This window comes from Myxocyprinus asiaticus, chromosome 24, assembly GCF_019703515.2.
Source record: "Myxocyprinus asiaticus isolate MX2 ecotype Aquarium Trade chromosome 24, UBuf_Myxa_2, whole genome shotgun sequence".
NCBI classification, from domain to species: domain Eukaryota; kingdom Metazoa; phylum Chordata; class Actinopteri; order Cypriniformes; family Catostomidae; genus Myxocyprinus; species Myxocyprinus asiaticus.
This window is the reverse complement of record NC_059367.1, coordinates 45,916,942-45,941,698: the sequence shown is the minus strand read 5'-3', so window position 1 is coordinate 45,941,698 and position 24,757 is coordinate 45,916,942. Positions and strand designations below refer to the sequence as shown.

Sequence of the window (24,757 nt, the reverse complement as noted above, 5' to 3'; positions counted from 1 at the left end):
TTCACATGTAGCTTATTCTGGCCAAGAACCACCAGTGATCTGAATGACAAGCAGCCAACCACACTTCATGTTTTTTGCATGTTGCTAGAGGCAGGTAAATTGATACCACAATAATAGGCCAAGTGCAAAAATGTAATAGCTCTTTCAGAAAATGGCACAGCAGTCTCTGTGAAAGGTGATAAAGTCAATCCTAAAAAAAATAAAAATAAAAAAAGCCTGCTATTTGGAGATTTGAAGTAGTCTAGTTAGGCCTCAGATCTCAGTGATCATGTCCTCTTGTCTCACTTTTATTATATCTGGAGCCATGTGTGTCACTTTGTTTTAAAAAGTGGTGGTCACAATGTGGCAAAACTAATGAATATTAATTAGGTTATGTGCAGATAATGTCAAATAATCTTTTTCTGTTTTGATAAGCATTCGGTCTTGTTGACCAATTTAAAAGCTCCAATAGATATTTCACATAATTAATCTGATAACTTGATCTGTATATTTGGCACTGTCAGTACTTGGATTTCTTTTTAGTCAGTGAATAAATACATGGATCAAAAAACTTCAGCCAGAATGACTGACTGACTTGAAGGTAAAGTTTTCGCCTCAAGTTCAAGGAATTCCAGGTTCTAATTTGCCCTAATAAAACTTTTTATTTTAATAACTGAAGAGTGCATCTGCATGTCAGTGGATGTACAGTATGTCATGAGTGGGGATACATCTGTTTGTATTTTGCTTTGCTATTTAACTGGAAAGGTGCACGAGCTGCAGCACGAGTAGAGAGCGCATCTGGAGGCTTGAGAGAACATCGCCGCACGCTGTAACTGAATGCTACTGATAAAACCTGCAACAAGCACTCAAACAAACTTCAGCACTGGATCGCCACTTATTATAACACACGCAAATGAAATGGAAACTCCTGCTCAAGTACTGGAGATGTTTCTTCTGCATTAGACACCTGATGAAAGCTATTTCAAAAAGCGGTGGGGACAAAATTGGCAAAGGCAAAAAGTAGTAGGGACATGTCCCACCTGTCCCACCTGCAAATTATGCCTGTGTCTAGAGCACAGGAGTCAAATTCAAGGCCGAATCCAGCCCGCAACCTCATTTCATGTGACTTGAGCTAATTTCAGAAACGTAGTATGGCAGGTGAACTGAACATCTCACTGACCAATCAGTTAGTGCAGGGGTTCTCAATGGGGCGGAACCTCCCCCCAGTGGGCGTTCAAAAGATGCCAGGGGGTGCTGAGAGCAAATTAGTACAGAGGGGGACTAAACTCTAGTGTGTAGGTGCCGTTTCTCGTGGACGATTCTCAACTGCGCAGCACAGATCATTATCAACAGCGCTAGCCATTACCTGGATCAATTATCAGCACAACAGAATGGAAAGAGCTGCATGATTATTCATGGACTGGTCTTGGATGCGCAGCAGCGCAGACCTTTAGGGCACCTACACACTGGCAGAAATAGTTTCTAAATGTATTTACACTACAGTTTTTCATAACGAAAATGCCATAGTTTTTAAATAGAAACAACATCACTGACATACTATAATACCACAAGGAACTAGAGCTGTACAGTATATAATGATTTTTCTGCTGATATACAGTAATAATAAGCAAATTTGGGAATACTGAGATGATTTTAATGGACTTTGCACTTTTTATTTGGCCAAGTTTCTTAGTTTTGTGATCTTTCTTTTTCTGGTGACTCAAAAGTATAGATGAGGTACTGTTTACAAACAAAAGCTCGGCTCTGGCACTTTCAGGTTCTTTTAGCATCACAGAGTTCAATGGGTGCTTTGCTCAAGTTGAACAATGATGAAACATCCGTTTCCAACAGATTATTTGAGATTTTGATTTTTTTTTTTCTCCCCAATTTGGAATGCCCAATTCCCAATGCGCTCTAGGTCCTCGTGGTGGCGTAGTGACTCGCCTCAATCCAGGTGGCGGAGGACAAATCTCAGTTGCCTCCGGGTCTGAGACCTTCAATCCGCGCATCTTATCACGTGGCCTGTTGAGCGCGTTACCGCGGAGATATAGTGCATGTGGAGGCTTCATGCTATTCTCCGCAGCATCCACGCACAACTCATCACGCGCCCCACCGAGAGCAAACCACATTATAGTGACCACGAGGAGGTTACCCCATGTGACTCTACCCTCCCTAGCAACCGGGCCAATTTGGTTGCTTAACAAACCTGGCTGGGGTAACTCATCACGCCCTGGATTCGAACTTGTAACTCCAGGGGTGGTAGTCAGCATCTTTACTATGCTATCAATATTTTTGTATCAGTACAATCTATTTCACAGATCACCGTCATTGTTATGGCATCTGCTTTTATAAGGCCAATGTTCCCCACAGCTGCTGTTGGTAGATTTTAACTTTTCACAAAGGACTTTTCGCAAACATCTGTTTTTAATTTGAAAGTGCAATCGCTGTGACAGAAATGAAGCCAAATATGATCTAACGATGATTTAAACCACGTTAGATTCTCGTTAGATCTTGCATCACCTTATAAGATCTAACATGATGAACAAGTAATGAGTTCAGTTGAATTTATTTGAATATTGAATATGATGATATTGAAGTCAAATATTATATTTACTTTATATGCACCAATAAAGACACATATTGCATGACTTTTAATAGTTTTTATTTGTAAATGCCACATTTCTCCGACTTTAGAAGTGTGTTAAATGTGTGAGGATGTGTATCCATCAACCTATTACATGTGCAACATAATCATTCAAGTATATTGAACCAAGTTAAAACTTGTTTTGCTGATAGTTCAGAAAGAACCTATATATATATATATATATATAGATAGATAGATAGATAGATAGATAGATAGAAATTTCATTTTTATCAATTTATTAATATTAACAAAATTTATTACATCATATAATGTTGAAAAGATTATTAAAACTGCAACACTGCCCATTTTTGGGGGCATTTGTTTTTTCTGCCCAAATTTGCTGCTCAAAAGAACCCTAAAGCGTGTTGTTTGCTGTGTGATGTCACAGTAATTTAATATATGAGAGAGTTGTGAGACAGTAATTTAATAATCGCATCTGTGATTTAAACTTGAGTTGCAAAATGCTGCTACTGTTGATATGTTCAATAGATTTGCATAAATCAGCTCAAACTATCTGTTTTAATGAATCAATTTAAAACTCTGATTCAATGATTTATTTGTGTCATCACTGAAATTAACAAAAAATAGAGCAAATACTGTACATAAATATTGAGATATTTATTGAGATATTTAATATCATCTGAAAAATATGAAGATAGTTCTATGAGGAACTAATTGATAAAGAAAGAGTGAAATCTCACCTGGAAACTGCCTGAAGAAGCCTTTAGCGCTACCAAAGTACTGCCATATGAGAGACGGGTCTCTTTTAAAGTTGTCCACAAACACCTGATTGAGCGCCTCTGACCAGTACACCCCATTTACTATAGCTGAATCTGTGACAGAGAGAAATGTCTACTGAATGTGTCTATCAGCTGCTGTGGGCTCTGAGACTGATTGGTAAGCTTCTTAATGTTATGAGTCACATAATGAAAAACAATAAAAAACACTTTCATTTTCAATAAAGATACAAATTAAAAGGGCAAATAAAGTATCAAATGGGGATTTAAAAAACAGGAAAGTATTAATAAAATGCATGGTTATGATTTCTTATAAAAGGATTAGTAAAACTTTCTGACTTTCTGTTACACATGTTGCTGGCATTATTATTATGAGTGAAGTGTGTAATGCATGTGATGATAGTGCATGTCTAGTGGCTTCTGATCATACCTTTGTTGTACATGTTTGTGGGCACCTGCACGACACTGAGACTGAGGTTGACCGACAGATTATTGAAATGTTCATTAGGCTGCAGGATAAATTCTCCACCCAACTCCACACTCTTGCCCTCCTCATCCAACTCATTAATCAACACTGCGTTAAAGTACTCATACTGTGAGGACAGAGAAAGAAAGAAAGAGAGAGAGGAAAAGAGAGAATATAAAAAAAAAATCCCATGTGTTTTAATTTCTTTGCTGAAAGACATAAAAAATTAATCAATTTAATTACTAGAAGCTGCTAGTAACCATTGTAACTAGTAACCGTAATGGTTTATTAAAAAACATAACATACAAAGAACTTAAACACAGTCCAAAAGGAAACTATAAAAACAACTTAAACACAGTCCAATAGGAAACTATAAAAACAAAGACAACATCCGGAAATATTTCCAAAATTTGTAGCCTTGGCACCACAGTTGTGCACATGCTTGTGCTATGTACTGTAAGAGGCATGTTGCTCCAGCAGGAATGTAACTTTGAGTCTGGCATGAACTAGGACAAACACTAGGGATATACAGTATATATAATTTAACCAATTAGGTAAACAGGAGACATGTGCAAGTAATCAAAGCAGGTCAGGAAAAATGAAAAATATTCCCATATAACAGTAATTTTCAGTAATTTAACAGATTAACAGGTACATGACTGTGTGGTCATATAGAGATGTCTAAAAATGCATTACACCAGGCGAGAGGAAACATGGTAATAACTTGTTCAAGCATGTTCAAATATTACAGGTGGGGGACAGAGGAGAAATACAAAACAGATTGCAGAAGAGCAGTGAAATTTGAGAAACTTCAGCTCTATCAAAACCGCAGAGAAAAGCAGTGTATGCAATAACGCTCTCAAACAGAAATGGAGAAAAACACGATAAAAAATGCTGATCTAAACACACACACACACACACACACACACACAAACATCCATATGAATCCAAAACTAAGTTAAAATAAACATTTGCAGTATATTTACACATTTATAAACACAGATACATATTTGCTGTGGGAAACACAACCCTTATGCCCTTCTCCACTTTCACAGTGTGCTCATATTTTTAGCTCAGTGTGTGTTGGAGGAGCTATTACTAAATCATTCAGCAGTATTAAATTTACAGCACAGCTCTTTACACTCTCACTGTACTCTCTCTCATCTTAGTCATCAAAGATGCGTCTAAAAATATTTTTTGTTTCAAAGATCCTATATCAACTAATAGTCGGAGAGACTAAAGAATAATAACACTTGTAGGACGTCAAACTGGGAACATAAAGATCTAGAGGTCAACTGATATGTTATTTTTTTAATGGCCAATGTCAATATCCAGAGAACAGGGTGACCTATAGGCTGATATAATGCTGATATATGACACAATTTAATATAGTAAATAACATATAGAATTGCTAAAAAAAATGAATAAACTCTTATTTAGCACTATATTTACTCAAAATTTCACACAAAACTTTAACTTAGCAAAAGAATCTTTTAAAAAAAAATTAGATTGAGTTTTAAATGGTAGATAGCAGTTTCTTCTGATTTCTGTTTAGTCATCCAATTTAAGTAATTTATTTGAACATAAAAAAATATGGCATGTGCACATTAGCAATTGCATTTTCTCACTAAAGACCAAATCAAACCAATTGTACATATAGTGCACAGTGAATATGACATTTACTTATAGTGAATTTGAAGCCTTTTTACTTTGAAGTTGCTATTATGCACTAGTGCGGATCCAGCGAGCAGCAATCTCCTGACAGCTCTCAGTTAACACGGCTCGGATTACCTGTTTGGACTGTCACGTCTTGAACATTCGTAAATTAGAGGAACTGAGTTTTGATCCAGGCTGACCGAACGTGCTTCAGTTCAGGGAAAGATATTATGAGCGCTCGTCAGGACGAAAACTTTGTGAGGTTTGTTAATTACATCTGTTTAAACGAGATATCCACATATTTGCAGACGGTATATGATATGATTTATTGATGTTTGCATTTTTATCATTAGACAAGACAGTTATAGAGAACTTTTGAGGAGAGAGAGAATGAAACAGGCGAGCACTTTAATATTATGAGCTCATACACATCTGTCGCGGCTTTGATATGCGGGACCGTTTAAATGAGTTGTTGCACACCAGTCTCTTATTGTAGTAAAATTATGGCACATAACAACAAAACGAACTGTGATTGGTTGTTTATGTCTCCGATGGTTCCTTCACGTGCAAGCAGGTGATTCTCTGCACCCTCGCAGCTTAAGAAACGAATCGGCCAGACGGGCAAATTTAGCAGACAATACCGATAATTTAAAAAATCCAAATATCAGCCGATTTATTGGCCTCGTCGATATATAATTCGACCGCTATAAAGAACACTTTAGCATTACCACTTTAGAACTTTAGCATGTGCCCTCTCAGTTTGAATAGGCATGATGCCTCTTGCTTGAAAGACGTATAAATATTTTTACGAATCCTTTGCTGACATTCATAGACTATTAAATTCATGGGATGCATACAGTTACAATCGAAATTATTCAACCCCCCCAAGACAGCAAGGATTTACAAAGGTAAGCTTTTCTGATGACCCAGAATTTTTAAACTTTACATCTATATCAGTTGAGTGACACATTCAAAGTCATAGTGTGAATATATAACCTAATATTTCTAAATAGCAGGATGTTTTTTTAAATACAGCCATGTCATAATTATTCAACCCCTATTGCATGTAGCTGTTTCTTAAATATGTAAGGCTACATAAGTAATTGTTTTAAAACAAAATTAAGTCATCAAATTGCAATGACACTTATTTAAGTTTTAAAATTTAAGTTTAGCGTTGTAAGCAAAAATGTATTTCTATGCAAAAAATGCAATTAAATATAAGCTGTCTCAAAAGCTAATAGAGGAGATTATTTCATTACACAAGAAAGGTCATGGCTAAAATTACATTTCCAAGGCATTTCAATTTCTAATAGACAAAGTTGGCAGCACCATTCATACATTTTTTAAGTATGGTACAACAGCAACCTTCATGGGGTGTGGAAGAAAGCAAAACTTCACCATGGGAAATATTGACTTGAATATTCAAGAAGTAATCAGGAAAGACCTGTGGAGTCCTGGATGGTTTTATAGACGTATGACATTAAACTGAAAATGAGTTTTAGACCCATGGGTCAGCAGTACGTCTGGAGTAAGATGACAAGGTGATGACCAGAACAACACCATCCCCACAGTCAAGCATGGAGGTGGGTCAGTCCTGTCATGGGGGTGTTTTGCAGCTGCAGGAAATGGCTATCCTGACTATGTGACTGACACCATGGATTCTTTCAGGCATCAGGCCATTTTGGCATGAAAAATGTGATGCCTTCAGTGTGTAAATTGAAGCTCATGATCACTGGACTTTCCAGCAAGACAATAACACCAAGGATACATCCAAGTTGTCCAAAATCTGGTTCAGGGATAGGTCGTGGAATGTCCTTAAATGGCCTTTTCAGTCCATCATTAAAATACCATTGCAAACCTTTGTTGGGATTTCAAGGAAGCAGTGGCAGCACAGAAACCAAAGAATGTCAATGAGCTGGAAGCTTTTGCTCATGAGAAATGTGTAAAAATTCTGAAGCTTGAGAACACTTACCTGAAACATTTATTTGCTATTATTACGGATAAAGGATGCTCCGCAAATGATTGACTTTGGGGGTTGAATATTTTTGACATGACATTGTGGAGAGAATTAGTTATTTTTTATTTTTAAATTTGGGTAAACTGAACTCTTTGTTCTCAAAATCACTCAAATGTGTATTAAAAACTTACTTTGTTTACTGAGGTTTTTGTTGATGTGTTTTAATTCACATCACCAGAATGTATTGCTGGTCAGGGGGGTTGAATAATTTTGATTGCAACTGTAAGTTAATTTTGTAATGGGTCTGAGTATTGAACTTGGTCACCAGTGGTTCTGGCAATTTACACAGCTATACATATGTAAAACTGGTTACATTTTAGAAACCATCAACACATTGATATTGTACTTTTCAGTGTCAGTGGAAATTGTTTTTTTTTATTTTATTTTTTTTTTTTATTACACTTTACACATGAATACTTCTGAAAACTAATAAGATCACCCCTGACTTTTTTCATATTAGAAGACAAGTCTGATAAAATGTATATTCTTCCACTAGAACTTTGGCACAACACAAAACAAGTTGCAACAATGCCAGTTGGCCATTTATGTGACAGTAAACTGTAAATAAACAATATATAAAAGAATAATAAATACTAGCATAACAAACATAAAGCTTAACAAAATGGAACTTACAGGCTATAAGTACACACTGCTGTATATAGTGTGTTATGCTTGTAAAATGAGTGTGGTGCAGTGAGTGAAGTTTTGCTGATGTGGTCAGGATATAGTCAGCAGTGTGAGAGAAGTAATAGACTGAGGAGTAGGAGAAGCTGGGAGTTGGGGGCTGCCCATTGAGGTGTCACAAGGTATACCTTGCAAAGGGATATTGTATAGTGATAAAGTACCATTCCTCCAAATAAGGCTGGAGTCGCATGCCCTGAGACCAAAGAGGGGACAGGGCAGCACTCATGCATTTCGTAAAAACACGAGGAGCCAGAGGCAAATTGAATGGTAGGACCTTAAATTTGAAAACTATACAAAGAAGTGCATGGAGAAGAAACCATCCCCCTGACTGAGGGGTACAATTTGTTTATAGGTTCTTTCTACATCAGTTAATGAATCCCTTGAAAGAGAACCATCAAAAGGGTTGCATTCTGACAACTGTTTTCCTGAAATTTCCTTGGAACTGTAGAGTATAACCTCTGCTCAAAGTTGTTAGAACCCATGGGTCTGACACTGTGGTTCTCCTGTAACAAGTCTCAAACCTGTTTCCAGGTTATGATGTGTATGTAATCCCCTTTTATCTATTATACCTGCTTTTGGGTAAACAATTTTCACAAATAGTTATACTACAATACTTTAGTTTTTAAAAAGAGAATCGACTGACTGCTTGCCCAAGAACTTCAAGGTTTATGGCTTCAGAATTCATTAGCAGCAGGAGGTCATTGAAACGTTTGAGAAGTGGGGTGGTCAAAAAAAACAAAAAACGCTGCCCTGGGGTCGTGTAGTGATGACGAGCAGGAGCTGCCGGCATCCTAAACGAAGGTGTACGCGGAACCTGTGTGAGCTTTTCGGGAGGCTCCGGACAGCTTCATCATTTTCTCCAGTACCTCCAAGGTATTCGAGCCAAAATGGTACCCTGGGACAAAATGCAGTTCCCTCAGAATATTTATTTATTTATTTATTTATTTTACAGTTTTCAGGCAGTCTAGCCTAGCCTATTAAAAGTGTTGCTGATAGTTTACCCAGCAAGTCATATGATCCTTGGCCAAAAGAGCTGTCTGCAGAAACTGAGTTATAGAGGAGTTCACATTTTCTGGCTCTAATATGCTGTTGGTGTCAGGAAGCAGCTGACAGATGATAGTGTTACCTACCAGAATTATGAAGCCTTTAACTATGTTTTATTAAGAGTGCATTGATGCATCCACTAGTTGTGTGCTAGGATGCACATTACCATTTAGCGCCTCATCAGGTGATACTACAAAGGCTGTCACAGGCTGTTCTATTTCAGGAGCCATGCTAGGGTATGGGCCATTTTTGATCTCAGTTTAAGGACACTGGAACTTGTAAGCGCACTCAAAACTTCTGCCACGAAGTCCTTACATGGTGGCATGGTAAACACACTTGCTTCTGAGGATTGTCCAAACAATTAATTGGCCTGAGCAGGTTAAATAGATGCTTTGTTAAGGCCGAAATTAGCTACCGCCCTCTGTAGGACTGTCAACATGTCATATGGACATGATGGGACCATCTCAAACTCATAGTGGTCCAGACCTAGGCTCGTTTATTAAGGACCACCCAAAACTCAGCCCTGCATGTTCCCTGAACTAGACTTTGTACCATGGGTGACTGAGCTTTCTCAGTGAATGGTCAGCGTTTTGGAATTCTCTGCCTCGCCATCTGCACAATTTAGACTCTGGAGGTCATCAAGAGAGATTTAAAAACCTATCTTTTCAAACAGACTTTCCCTACTGCTTAAAGATCCCCTCTAGTGAAAATCATGTTTTCAACCTTGTTTACATGTCCATATGGTGTTTTTTTATATGCTAGAAGACATACCATGTGTGAAATCAGCAGTCAACACCATGGCTGAGCATTTTTGCCTTGGAACTGCAGTGTACCAAAGACAATTCAAAAACACGGGTTCAGAGAGCCAGGGTTTCATACATCACAAACCTAAGGAACCAATCCCATCAACTTGTGGGGTGGGGCTTTCCATATCAATAGCATATGCTACGGTATCAGGAGGAGCCAGGTGTACCTATGTATCGGTATTTTGCAAGACATGTTCTGTTTTCAGATACAAAGATGCGAAAAGACAAATGATGAGCCTTCATGTATTACCAAAGGATCTGAAAATCCGAGATAAATGGGTGCAGTTTATTTTGAAAAATCGTAATGTCCCAGCAAAACTTCAAGAGAATACTCGGGCTTGCAGTAGTAATTTTCTAGAGAACTCTTTTGAAAATTTTACCCAAAAACAGATGGGTTTTGCCAATAAACTTATATTGATGCCCAACATGGTTCCATCAATTTATCCTGGGGACACAGCGAGTACAAGCTAAAATGCTGGTCAACTGGTAAGTTCCTTTTTCTTGTGTTTTATCCGTTGACTGTGTCCAACAAATCTGCAGTGTGATAGATAAAGTTAGCCAATGTTAGCGTGCCAAATTACATGATGATTCATGTCAAATGCTGACAGGAAATTGTATATGGCTTGGGTATGTTGACGAAGAAAGTTACAGCAAATGTTACTCAAAACATATACATATTGTATATTACGATGTTAATTATGATGAACTATATGCCTTTCTCCAGAGACTTTCTATGGTGTTCAAAGCATTTCTTCCTACTGGCACATCTGGATATTTATCTTAACAAGGTAGCTAACTTGTCAAGGGTGGCAAACCGGAACAAGGTTTGTCTAACATTAGCAACATACTGTATTATTAGTTGTTTGATAACATAGTCAAGCCAAAGGATCATGTTATCTATTACCGTTACGTAACTTATGTTTCTAACATTGTAGAAAGCAATACATAAAATATATTACCATTGTGATACATCGACTTGTAGGCTACCTTGTACAATTCGCTCTTCTTCTTCTTCTTCAGAATTACTCCAATATTGCCACTTGCCATTGTGTGGCGTTTAGTACTTTTACAGTGAACAGAGTTGAAGGTGAGTGGTGCAGGGGTGAGTGGAGATGGAGGCGGGGACTAATTTCCATATTCATAGATCCACTAAATGAGGCAAAGGTGTCGAGTTATATCTAAGCCATTTTAAGGCATGAAGGGATTCTTTTCATGGATTTGTTTTTATTTTAAATATGTCATTTTAATTAACAAAGATGAGTTTTTAGGGGTTAAACCAGTGAGTGGAAAGGGACTAACTTTTTTTTGTTTTTTTTTTTTCTTTTTTTTTGTACTTAGCTTATTGCACTTTGAGAATGCTTTGCAATGTAAAGCACTATATAAATGTAATGTATTATTATTATTATTATAATTATCTCTGACAAATGAACAGCAGCCTCACTAGAGCCACCTGCAACAGACAAGCTGGAAAAAAAAGTCCTTACTGTGAGGTGCAATGGAATCACCCAACTGCTCATTGTGTTAAAAAAGTGTGAGCTAGAAGCACACATGGAAAAAACATCCAAATCATCGATAGGTGAAATTTGGGAATCATTTTCATCTACTGGTATGTTCCCTGCATGCATGGGTGACATCAAACTGCTAGATTGAGGCGCAGCTTTCTTTACCAATGCACAGAGCTTCTGATTACGCCACAGGGGCTAAATCGGACTGCGCAATGCTAACAGACAAGAGAGGAGAGACGGAGTTGCCTCTCTGACATGCGGTGTAAATACGGATCAGTGAGGGCTTCATGTTAAATTTCCAAGCATGATGGGCTGTGACAGTGTCTGACATTGGCAAAGCAGAGCTCTATAATAAAGTAACTTAAACAACAGCACTGCATTTATCAGCAGATTGTTATGAGAAAAACTCTAAATTTCCATGTTTTTCTAGAGAAAAATGAGTTTGTCTATATTCGTCATTTGAATTTGAATAGCACTTTTCACAATGCACATTGTTTCAAAGAGGCTTTGTAGAAAATCATGCCTTAAAGTCTTAAAGCCCCCAGTGAGCAAGCTAAAGGTGACTGTGGCAAAGAAAAACAACCTCCTTTCAATAGTTAGTGGAGAAAAAAAAAAAACCTTGAGAGGAACCTGACCTCTGGCTTGACATTATATGTACATAATACAATATTATTTAGCTCTGATTTTGTGTTTTTAAAGATTTCCTGTTTCGGTGGCATACCCAAAAATAAAGGCTTATAACTAAAAAATAAAAAAAAAATTAAAAAAAACAAAAAAACAAGGAGGGTCAAGTGTTATTGTATTTTTAAAGAAAAGTTAAAAGTTTTAATGACATAGATTAAGATCAATTCTAATACTCTCAGCCTAAGAAACTGCTGAAAAATCACACACACACACACACACACACACACATACACACACACACACACAGAAACACACACACACACACACACACACACACACACACACAAACTTGAGCCAAAAATTTAATTTTTCATTATGTACTCTTACTTAATACTTTATTAGGAACACTATACTAATACTGGTTAGGGCCTCACTTTTGGTCTCAAAACAGCCTAAATTCTTTGTGGCGTGGATTCCACAAGAGGCTGGAAACATTTATTTAAGATTCTGGTCCAAAGGTGTTCTATTGGATTCAGTTCTGGTGACTGGGAAGGCCACTGAAAAACAGTGAACTCATTGTCATGTTCATGAAACCAGTTTGAGATGCCTTTTCTTTGTGACATGGTGCATTAATCATGCTGGAAGTAACCATCAAAAGATGGGTAAATTGTGGCCATGAAGGGATGCATATGGTCAGTAACAATACTCAAATAGGCTGTGGCATTCAAGCTATGAGTAAATTCAAGAGATGGTTGTATTTGAAAATCCAAGGAGATCAGCAGCTACTAAAATACTCAAACCAGCCCGTCTGCCACCAACAATCATGCCACGGTTGAAATCACTAAGATCACATTTTTTCCCTATTCTGATGATTTATGTGAACTTTAACTGAAGCTCTTGACCCGTATCTGCATGGTTTTATGCACTGCACTGCTGCCGCAAGCTTGGCTAATTACATAATCGCATGAATAAGTAGGTGTACACGTGTTCCTAATTAAGTTCTCAGTGAGCGTACCTCAGGGTGTAAATAAGGTGGCTCTGAAAAATTGCTTTTGTTTTGTTTCCGATCATGTCTCCTGTAACTGAGTAAAATTTAGTGTTGATAGGACAAAGCAATCAAAAGTTATAGCATTACAAAAATAATTGATCCTAGTGTCAAAAAACATCTCCAAATGTCCAAAGGCCTCTCCAAACAGATAAAACATAATTGTGCATAAGAACGAATTACACATGCAAACACAACAATGACTAAATGTTTGGATAGCATGCAGACATGATTTTAGTAATGAGATTTCACAGAATGAGTTTCAATCTGTGCCTTTTGAATCACTGAATCTGTGTCATGTACTTGGCGCCATCTCCTGGTGGCTATATGTAATTACAGTGATTAACTACATGACTCTTTAGCATTCCATGACATTACAGCATTTCCAATGAGGTCATCTGATCCAGGAAATCTAATGTGTTTGTAGGCAGATAGCAAGATGCCAGATAGCCAGATGCTGTGTGCACATTGTGCTTTGTGTGGGTTATTCAATGATCTATGCATCCGATTACTTTGTGTGTGGGTTCCTTTTAAAGATAATCGCCTCCTCCAAGTAATACTATGTGATATTTTATGTTCTGTTTATTTTTCGTGAAGTTATAAGTGAAAACACAGCATATGAGCAACACCTGTTCACATGAAACATGTATGTCAAAGACATATACTAGCTATTGTTTTTTTTTGTTTTTTTTGTTGTTGTTGTTTTTTTTTCTGTGAGTAAAACAGTTAAGCTGAATGTATTCTACTCTTGGAGAGCTTCCCAACAACATATGACACATGGCTATTTGATTAGTTAGATTTTTATTACAGATTACAATAATATACAGTGCAAAAAAATTTAATAAATTATCAGAATAAATAAATTATTATATAAATTAGTGTAAGTGAACACAACTGTTACTCAATGAATTAATGTTGACTTCACTAATGTTTTTCCCTATTTCTTATGACTAAAACTGGCATATATACATTTAAGTGTTTGACTCCATTCACCGTTCATTCATGATTTAATTACACACATTATAAAAATCATTTTGATAATAGATTAATCTGTTGTTTAATTATTTAATTAATCAAATGAGAAAGCTAAATGTTATTTCCTGTACAGTATAGTGTGCAAAAAATAAATAAAAATAAATAAACATTGCAATATAAATTGCATATTGCATTTTATCAAAGCAAAAGAACAACTGTTTAATGCAGAATGACAATTTTAATCCCTAATTTGCAGGTTCAACAGTTTAATAACAATTAAAGGGGTTTTAACAATTTACAGAAAAAAAAATTAACCCTCAACATATCAACAATATTAAACATATCAATAATATAAAAATCAGTATTTTAGTCAAAATGATTGCGTTTTTTCTGTACGTTTTCTTATGTGCTTGCACTCGCTCTGTCAAATAGACCTATTTCAAGTAACAATGACATGCTTGTTGGGACTTGCTGTTAAGTTGTTTTTGCAAAATGGAAATAGAACCTTGCATTAATTTGAGATTATAATATTTACAGATAAGAATAAATCAGTAAAATGTCAATTGTGTGCTGGGTTAAACATCTTTTAAGCACATTAAACAGCAGAAGCAATCTGCCAAAGCACCTGACACCCCACACAAAACTATGAGTTTCTATAAAACATTTTATATAAAGTGCTTGGGTTGGACTCTTTTTAGATGCAGTTCTGTAGCATTTAAAAAATTAAAAAATAAACAGAATTGCATTTTCACTACTACGCAGAGCGCAGATATCCAACAAATCGTAATGAAATTCACTGCAGATTATTTTCATAATTGATTTTTGTATTCACTGCTCACATCAGCATTATTATCATCAGTTCCCCGTCTGTCACTCACTCGACATTGTGTCGATGTAGTGACACGAGCCCCAATCACCTTTGCTTAAAATAGAAAAGGCCAATGAGAACTGGCGAGTGATATTTGCATGCCACTCTCCGCCCCTGGACATACGGGTATAAAAGGAGATGGCGTGCACCACTCATTCAGATTTTTTCTTTGGAGTCGAATGCATGTTTGTGTTCGTCCTCTCACCTTTCTCTTACGCTGCTGGATTTTACGCCGTATATCAGCGGTCCCTCGCACGGTCGAGTGTTGTGCATCCCCTGGGTGCTTCGGCATCTGAGTCCATGGGTACTAAAAGAGTATTTTCAAAAGAGTATATTTCCTTCTAAAAGAAGGAATCTTTTCTTGGCATCTTTTTAAAGATGTCCTTCCGTGTTTGCGCTACTGGATGTGGCCATTATCCCTCCCCTCCAGACAGCCATGAAATCTGTCTCGAGTGCTTGGGGCGCCAGCACGCCGAGGCAGCTTTCATGGAAGGGTTATGTTCTCATTTTGAGAACATGCCCGTCAGAACGTTGCGGTCGCGGCTCACTTTCTTCTTCATGAAGCAAGGAGCCACCGCAGCTGCTCCCCAACCTGCTCCATCCTGGGCTGATGCACCACGGGCGATCTGGATGTGGATATGGGAGCGTTTTCGCCGGCTCAACCCCCGTGGACCTCCCATCCCCAGCACTCTCGTTCTATCTGGAAGAGCTGTCGAGCAATACAGGCGGTCCCCCTCGGGCGGATTTAATGTGCCGTTCGCGGCTCGCGATGAGGATGAGCTTTCGGTCGCAGCATCGGAAGGTGGGCTTCTGCTGTTGGAAGCGGACGAATCTTCTGAGCTCCCGCCCAAGGGTGGTAGAGCACAGGATGAGGCGGATGCTGAGATGGCAGCCATGCTTGCCCGGGCGGCTGCGAACATCGGGCTGAATTGGAACCCTCCACCCTGCCCTGAGCATTCGTGGCTGGATGATTGGTCTCTGGGCTCAGAGCGCGACTCACAGCCATGCCACGACCCGGTGCCTTTCTTCCCAGAAGTGCAGTCGTGGAAATTGGAAATATTCACCAGGTGGTAGGTAACATTATTAGCAAATTTTGATAATCGACTAATCTAACGATTATTAGAACGAAGTCATGGAAGGCACCTTTTTCTGCCTGTACACACTTCGCGGGCTTGTCCATTCTAACTACCCTTGACGGTGGAGTGGCTAAGGGATATGTCGAGCTCCCTCAGGTAGAATGCGCCGTAGCAGTGCATTTTTGCCCGCAGGGTGCAGCCACCTGGCGCGACCGACTATGGCTCCCTTCCAAGGCCTGTAAGTTCTCTTCCTCATTAATGACGAAGACTTACAAGGCCGCAGGTCAAGCCGCTTCTGCCCTGCATGCCATGGCCATCCTGCAGGTCCACCAGGCCAAGGCACAGAAAGATCTGCACGAGGGTGGAACCGACCCAGGGCTGATGCAGGAACTGCGTACTGCGACCGACCTTGCCTCACGGCATGCGCCCTGGGCCGGACGATGTCCACTCTTGTGGACCAAGAGCGGCACCTGAGGCTCAACCTTGCAGAGATGCGTAACGCTGAGAAAGTCCGCTTTCTCGATGCACCAATCTCCCAAGTGGGGCTTTTGATGACACCGTCAAGGATTTCGCTCATCAGTTCTCGATGGTGAGGAAGCAGACCAAGGCGATTAAGCACATCTTGCCGCAGCACGACTCGGCTGCCTTCAGGCATCCGAAGTCCCACACCCCGGCTGCTTCTCGCCGGAGCCGTTTCCCTTAATTGCTGGCCCCTGCTCCCGTACCAGCAGAGCCTGTATGCCGGCCTCAGAGAAGAAGATCCTCTCACGGGAAGTCGGCTCAACCTGCCCATCAGCTGGCCCCCAAGAACCCTGGATGGCTTCGAGGCGGCCCTGGCACGGGCAACCCGGGGATGAGGCGACTGACTCCGACCGGTCTGGCCCAGGTAAGTATTATATCGCCGGGTGCCCTCTGGGCCTCGGCACCCACATGGTCAGTAAAACAGCAGTTTCCTCATTCCCTGGGTCAGCGTACTCACGATGACCAGGCGCTGGAAGTCTATCCGGTCAATCAGGCGAAGGCGAGTACCTCCCATTCCCCCGTTCTGCGTCGAGAGACAGCCGGTGAACAGGTAAGTGTGCTGGTCTCTGGGGTTGCTCACCCGCCTTCAGGCAGAAGGTAGCGGTGCCTGTGAAACAATTTCAGAGGCTCCTGGGACATATGCCATCCTCGGCGGTGGGTATATGAGACCGCTTCAGCACTGGCTATAGACTCGAGTCCCGAGGTGGGCATGGTGCCACGGCATCCGGCGTGTGACCATCATGCCACAGTGCCGTCAGACTTTCAGCCCTTGGTCGGACCTGGCGTTTCTATGGGCAGGTGTTCCCCTAGAGCAGGTCTCAAGGCACGTTGTGGTCACGACAGACACCTTGAACTTGGGCTGGGGCGCCAAGTGCAACGGACAGGCAGTCTCGGGTCTCCGGACAGGGCCCCTACTCCTTTGGCAGAGCATCAACTGCTTAGAGTTGCTGGCGGTATTGCTGGCCCTGCGGAGGCTTCGGCCGTTGATTCAGGGCAAGCATGTGTTGGTCTGGACCGACAACACAGCGACCATAGCGTACATAAACTGCCAAGGCGGCATACGCTCGCGTCGTATGTCGCAACTTGCCCACCTGCGCCGTTTCCTATAGGAACCCCTAGTGTCACTACATCGACACAACGTAGAGTGAGTGACAGACAGGGAACGTCTTGGTTACTGATGTAACCTCTGTTCCCTGAAGGAGGGAACGAGACATTGTGTCCCTCCTGCCGTGGCGCTGAACCAGCCGCTGACATGGCCGGCACTCTCTTTCGGCTCCTCAACAAAAATCTGAATGAGTGGTGCACGCCATCTCCTTTTATACCCGTATGTCCGGGGGCGGAGAGTGGCATGCAAATTCCACTTGCCAATTCTCATTGGCCTTTTCTATTTTAAGCAAATGTGATTAGGGCTCTCAAGATCGACATAACATCTCGTTCCCTCCATCAGGGAACAGAGGTTACATCAGTAACTAAGACGTTTTTTTTCTCACTGACCAAATGCACAGGTTTGGATTTCAGTCTGCATACTCTTGCAAAATGATCCCACATTTGACACCATGTATTATTTTGAATCAACACAACCAAGACTGGATGCAGGTGATCACCATTTATTTTATTTATCCCGTCTTTTACATCACATCCCAGTTTCCTGTCTTCAATACCCCTGGATAGTCACCACTGCCCATAGCATCTATTTTCATGAACTGAATGACACCTTTATTTAACACCAATCATGCAGCTCTATTCAAACAGCTTAAATATTACACCCCCCTTCTTTAGAGAGCTTACTATGCAAACATTAATATAAATAACAATCTCAACTGCAACTTAATTATGCATGGTTCTCAGGCAAGATATTATATTGTAAACAATCAATGCAAGCATGCATCAGTGTGAATGAGTATAAGAAAATCTCAACAGGTTAGAATGTAGCTTATTAACACAGTTTTTTTAACAGGGCAGTGATCCACCTACACCCTTCACAATTATCGATCAAGGATAACTCTGGGTTTTACTTCACATCCTGATCTTGTAATGTATCGTGGAAAAACCGAATCTGCATTACATATGTCCATAAGGGGTGAATCCTGATTCATTTCCTGCTGAGCATTCAAAGAAGGTCCTGTCTCAGCACTGCTAGACTGTCCATTGTCCTGTAGGAGGTGACGTGGATTCCTACGGTAAGTTTGGCCTTCTTCAGTACGAACATGGTAAGACCTGAAAATGTCAGTGGGTTTCATGACTACAGCAGGCTTCCACCTACCAAACTCTTGAATCCTTACATTCTGCCCAGGCTGCAGTGGTGTAAGTGATTGTGCCAATCTGTTGTAGTACTTTCTTCGATATTCTTGCCTTTTTTTAAGCTTGGCGTACACATCCTTTGCGTTGACAGTTTTAGTTTACTGGTAGATGGTAGGATGGAACGCAGCCTTCTGTTCATCAGTAGTTGGGCAAGGGATCTGAAACCATCCACAGGGGTGTTACGGTACTCCAACAGACTGATGTGCGGATCTATCTTGTCTGCTTTTGCTTTGTCCATTAATGATTTAGCGATCTGCACTGCTTTCTCACTCAGACCATTGCTCTGCGGGTAATGTGGGCTGCTTGTGGCATGCATGAAATCCCAAGCATGTGCGAAGCCTTCAAACTCTTTAGAGTTGAACTGAGGCCCATTGTCTGAAATAAGCTTCTCAGGGATTTCATATACTGAAAATACTTTTTTCAGTTTGAGAATTACCGCAGCAGCAGTGTTTTTTTTAGCTTCTTTAACTCAAAGTACCTCCTGTAGTCAACAACCACAATGTAGTCGTCATTATTCAAGGTGAATAAGTCAGTACCTACAGAATGCCACGGAATAAGATGGGAGATGAGAGGCTCTTTTGAGTTTGAAATGCAACATTCAAGGCAAATGGAGCAACGTCCCACCATACTTTCAATCTGTTTGGCCATGCCAGGCCAGAACAGAATGTCATGAGCCTGTTGCTTTGATTTCTCCATTCCCATATGCCACGAATGAATGTGTTTAAGCATTTCTTCTCTCGGCTGAGCAGGTATTACAATCTTTTCTCCCTTGAAAACCATTCCATCCATCTCTAACAGCTCATCCTGATGATTCCAGTATTCCAGAATGGTTGTAGGAAATTTCTTTCTCTCTGCGGCCAGACTTCATTTATCACCCTTCTGACTGACAACATCTGAGTGTCTCTTCCTGTTTCTGCACGGATACTACTGAGTTTTGCATTGCTGACTGGGAGAGTGCTGAGCACAGTGTGGACTTGCACATCCATCCCTTCACCAAGGCTGGAATCATGGAAAACCACTGACTTATGGGAGAGTTTGTCAGCTACTGGGATATTCTTTCTAGGGACATATATGACATTGAAACTGTTCTTTTGCAATTGCAACATCATCCTTTGCAATCTGGCTAGTGCAACAGCTATTGGCTTTTTGATGATGGCCTCAAGAGGTTTGTGAATGCAAAATAATACATGGTGTCAGAGTAAATAAAAAAAAAATGGATGCTGCTGGGGTGCCCGCACCACGAATGGATTGGGAGTCGCCGAACCTGCCTGACGCATGGAGAAAGTTTAAGCAGCATGTCAAACTGATGTTTTCTTGACCGCTTCGATGCAAAGAGTAGGCCAAAAATGCAGTTGTTTGCTTTTATGGGTCGGAGAGAAAGGACGGGACATCTACAACACATGGACTCTCACTGAGGATGAAGCTTAGTTGCTCAAAATTTACTATGATCATTTTGAAGCGTACGTACTCCCAAAGGCCAATCCAATATTCACAAGATATAAATTTAATGAGAAAATGCAGTGCGCCATGGAAACATTTGATCAGTTTGTTAATGAGCTCAGATTCCTTGTTAAAGACTGTGGTTATGCAAATACTGAAGAGATGGTGCGAGATTGTATCGTTTTCGGCATTTATTCCCCACAAGTCAGAGAGAAATTGCTCAATCAAGGAGCTGATCTGACATTAGAGAAAGCAGTTGACATTGCCAGGTCACATGAGATTGCACAAGCTCAGATGAAAAGCATGGCCACTGGCAGCACGAATATTGATGACGCAATCTGAACGCCCCAAAACATGTGGATATTGTGGGTATGAACACAAAAGAAAAAACACATGTCCAGCAAAAGGAAAACAGTGCACAAAATGTGGAAAGTGGAATCATTTTGCTAGAGTATGTAGACTGAAATCCAAACCTGTGCATTTGGTCAGTGACAAGTTTGCATGTGTGACAGTCAATGAAGAATTTGCTACTCACATAAGCATTATCATCATCAGTTTTTTTTCTCACTGACCAAATGCACAGATTTGGATTTCAGTCTGCATACTCTTGCAAAATGATCCCAATTCTGATACCAAGTATTATTTTGAATCGACACGACCAAGACTGGATGCAGGTGAACTCCATTTATTTTATTTATCCTGTCTTTTAAATCACATCCAAGCTTCCGGTCTTCAATACCCCTGAATACTCACCACTGCCATTACCGTCTATTTTCATGAACTGAATGACTCCAGTATTTAACACCAATCATGCAGCTCTGTTCAAACACCTTGAATATTACATACTGTATAGTTTTAGTGATATTTAGATTTTATCGATTAGTTGTTGCAGGCCTCTGAAAGCTTGTAGCCCATTAAATTTGTCAACTGCAAAATCCAGAATAGTGTTTCAATGTATTCATGAAATGAAAAAAAAAAAAAAAGTGGAGCAATGAAAAAATTAAGCTGATTAACTATATTCCAACACATTCTTTCTTTTTTTTGAGAATGTGTTGTCCCTCTCATGAGCGCACATCACAGAGATGTACAGAAGCGAACATTTGTAGTTAAAAAGTATATAAGTATTGTTTTGTTTCTAAAAATAATCAATCATTTGGGTTCAGAAGAACTTTATTTGTCGACTGGAGTTGTGTGGATTATTTTGAAGCACCCTAAATATGCATTTTGGACCATCAAAAAATGGAGTACATTCACTTGCATTGTTTAAAGGAGGAGGCCTGAAATGAAATCCTAAAAATCTTAAATCCTGTTTTGAGTAAATCATCAGCAAATTTTCATTTTTTTGGTGAACTATTCCTTTAAGACTAAAATTGTACTTTAAGCGGCTTCATATAAACAGCCCCTGAACTTCAATGATGCTGTGAAAGACTTTTCTTTAAGGGAAGCAAGAAAAAAACCCACCAGCTAAGGTAACAACACTGTTAAATCAAATCAAATCAAATCACTTTATTGTCACACAGCCATATACACAAGTGCAATGGTGTGTGAAATTCTTAGGGTGCAGTTCCGATCAACATAGCAGTCGTGACAGTGATGAGACATATACCAATTTACAATAACATCAAATTAACACAACACAATTTAAACATCTGTTATACACATAATTACACTCAACAATATACAAATAATAACATACACTGTACAGTATACAATACGCTGTATTTTTGTTTTTTTACTATATAGATACACATTATTCAATAAAAATAAAACTAAAAAAAAATATATATATATATATATATATATATATATAAAAAAATAAGTATATATATATATATATATATATATATATATATATATATAGAATGTACAGTATTGTACTGTATTGACATTCAGGCTGTCGGTTGATAGTCAGTTGTTAAGAGAGAACATAATATAATAATAATAATATAATTTATAATAGTCCGGTGTGAGATATAAGAGTAAGGTTAATAAAGTGCAGTGCTGATGTATTTTGATCGTGGGAGATCAAGAGTTCAGAAGTCTGATTGCTTGGGGGAAGAAGCTATCATGGAGTCGGCTGGTGCGGGTCCTGATGCTGCGATACCGCCTACCTGATGGTAGCAGTGAGAACAGCCCATGGCTCGGGTGGTTGGAGTCTCTGATGATCCTCCGAGCTTTTTTCACACACCGCCTTGTATATATTTCCTGGAGGGAGGGAAGCTCACCTCCGATGATGTGTCTGGCAGTTCGCACCACCCTTTGCAGTGCTTTGCGGTTGTGGGCAGTGCTATTGCCGTACCAGGCGGAGATACAGCCAGTCAGGATGCTCTCCACAGTGCAGGTGTAGAACCGTGTGAGGATGTGGCGGTTCATTCCAAACTTCCTCAGCCGTCTCAGGAAGAAGAGGCGCTGATGAGCCTTCTTCACAACGACTTCAGTGTGGACGGACCATGTGAGTTCCTCAGTGATGTGGACACCCAGGAACTTGAAGCTGCTGACTCTCTCCACTGGTGCTCCATTGATGGTGATGGGACTGTGTTCTCTGTCTTTTCTTCTGAAGTCCACCACAAGCTCCTTTGTCTTACTGACGTTGAGGGAGAGGTTGTGCTCCTGACACCAGTGTGTCAGAGTGTGCACCTCCTCTCTGTAGGCTGTTTCATCATTGTCAGTGATCAGACCTACCACCGTCGTGTCATCAGCAAACTTAATGATGGCATTGGAGCTATGTGTTGCCACACAGTCATGTGTGTACAAGGAATACAGTAGTGGGCTGAGAACACAGCCCTGCGGGGCTCCAGTGTTGAGGGTTAGTGATGAGGAGATGTTGCTGCCTATTCTAACCACCTGGCGTCTGCTTGATAGGAAGTCCAGGATCCAGCTGCACAGCGAGCTGTTTAAGCCCAGAGCCCGGAGTTTCTCATCAAGCTTGGAGGGCACTATGGTGTTGAATGCTGAGCTGTAGTCTACAAACAGCATTCTCACATAAGTGTTCTTTTTTTCCAGGTGGGAGAGAGCAGTGTGTATTGTAGATGCAATGGCATCATCAGTGGAGCGGTTGTTGCGGTAAGCAAACTGCAGTGGGTCAAGAGAGAGAGGCAATACAGAGCAGATGTAATCTCTGATTAGTCTCTCAAAACATTTGCTGATGATGGGGGTCAGAGCAACAGGATGCCAGTCATTTAAACAAGTTATTTTTGATTGCTTTGGAACAGGCACAATGGTGGATGTTTTAAAGCATGTGGGGACTACAGACAAAGAGAGGGAAAGGTTGAAAATGTCCGTAAAAACACCAGCCAGCTGGTTCGCGCACGCTCTGATGACGCGGCCCGGAATGCCGTCTGGGCCCGCGGCTTTGCGGATATTCATCCGTCAGAAGGATCGGGTTACATCCGCTACAGAGACGGAGAGTGAACTAACCTCTGCAGCTTCGGCCGTGAGAGCTCTCTCTGCGAGGGCGGTGTTATTTCCCTCGAAACGAGCATAAAAAGTATTTAGCTCATCCGGTAGAGAGGCAGCGGTGTTCATGGCGGAGTTTTTATTCCCTTTAAATTCCGTGATGATGTTAATTCCCTGCCACATGCTTCTAGAGTTGGTGGTGTTAAACTGTCCTTCAATCTTGCTCCTGTACTGGCGTTTTGCTGTTTTGATAGTTTTTCGGAGGGCATAACTGGCTTGATTATGCTCCTCCACGTTCCCGGAATTAAAAGCGGAGGTCCGCACATTAAGTGCCACGCGAACATCGCTATTGATCCACGGCTTCTGATTCGGATAGATTCGTACAGTTCTGGTCGGAATCACTTCCTCTACGCACGTTCTGATGAAACACATTACGCTATCAGCGTAAAGCTCGATGTCGTCATCAGAGGCGGACCGGAACATCTCCCAGTCCGTGTGATCAAAACAGTCTTGTAGCATAGAGTCTGATTGGTCCGACCAGCACTGGATCGTTCTGAGGGTGGGTGCTTCCTGTTTCAATTTCTGCCTGTAAGCGGGCAGAAGCAGAATGGAAGAGTGGTCCGATTTGCCAATGGTGGGCGGGGGAGGGATTTGTAGCCATCCCGGAACGGAGAGTAGCAATGATCCAAAACCTGGTCCCCTCGTGTGTTGAAACTAATGTGCTGGTGATATTTTGGTGCAACTGATTTTAAACTGGCTTTATTAAAGTCCCCGGTCACAATGAACACGGCCTCAGGGTGCACGGTTTCCTGCTCACTTATAATCCCGAACAGTTCCTTGAGTGCCCGGTCTGTGTCGGCTTGTGGGGGAATGTACACAGCAGTGATAATGACCGCTGTGAATTCCCTCGGTAGCCAGAATGGTCGACACAGAAGCATAAGAAATTCCAGATCAGGAGAACAGAAAGACTTG

At 40.5% G+C, this 24,757-nt stretch overlaps 1 protein-coding gene across 1 annotated transcript in view; it reads right to left on the bottom strand.

The window, feature by feature from the left end:
- cacna2d3a (calcium channel, voltage-dependent, alpha 2/delta subunit 3a) overlaps positions 1-24,757 on the bottom strand; it is a 438,757-nt gene that overhangs the window by 313,728 nt on the left and 100,272 nt on the right. The window contains exons 5-6 of the mRNA XM_051653874.1: positions 3,791-3,953; positions 3,325-3,456 (exon numbers count right to left, since the gene is read on the bottom strand). Coding sequence (XP_051509834.1) covers positions 3,325-3,456; positions 3,791-3,953 — 295 coding nt within the window. The remainder of the gene's footprint in view (positions 1-3,324; positions 3,457-3,790; positions 3,954-24,757) is intronic.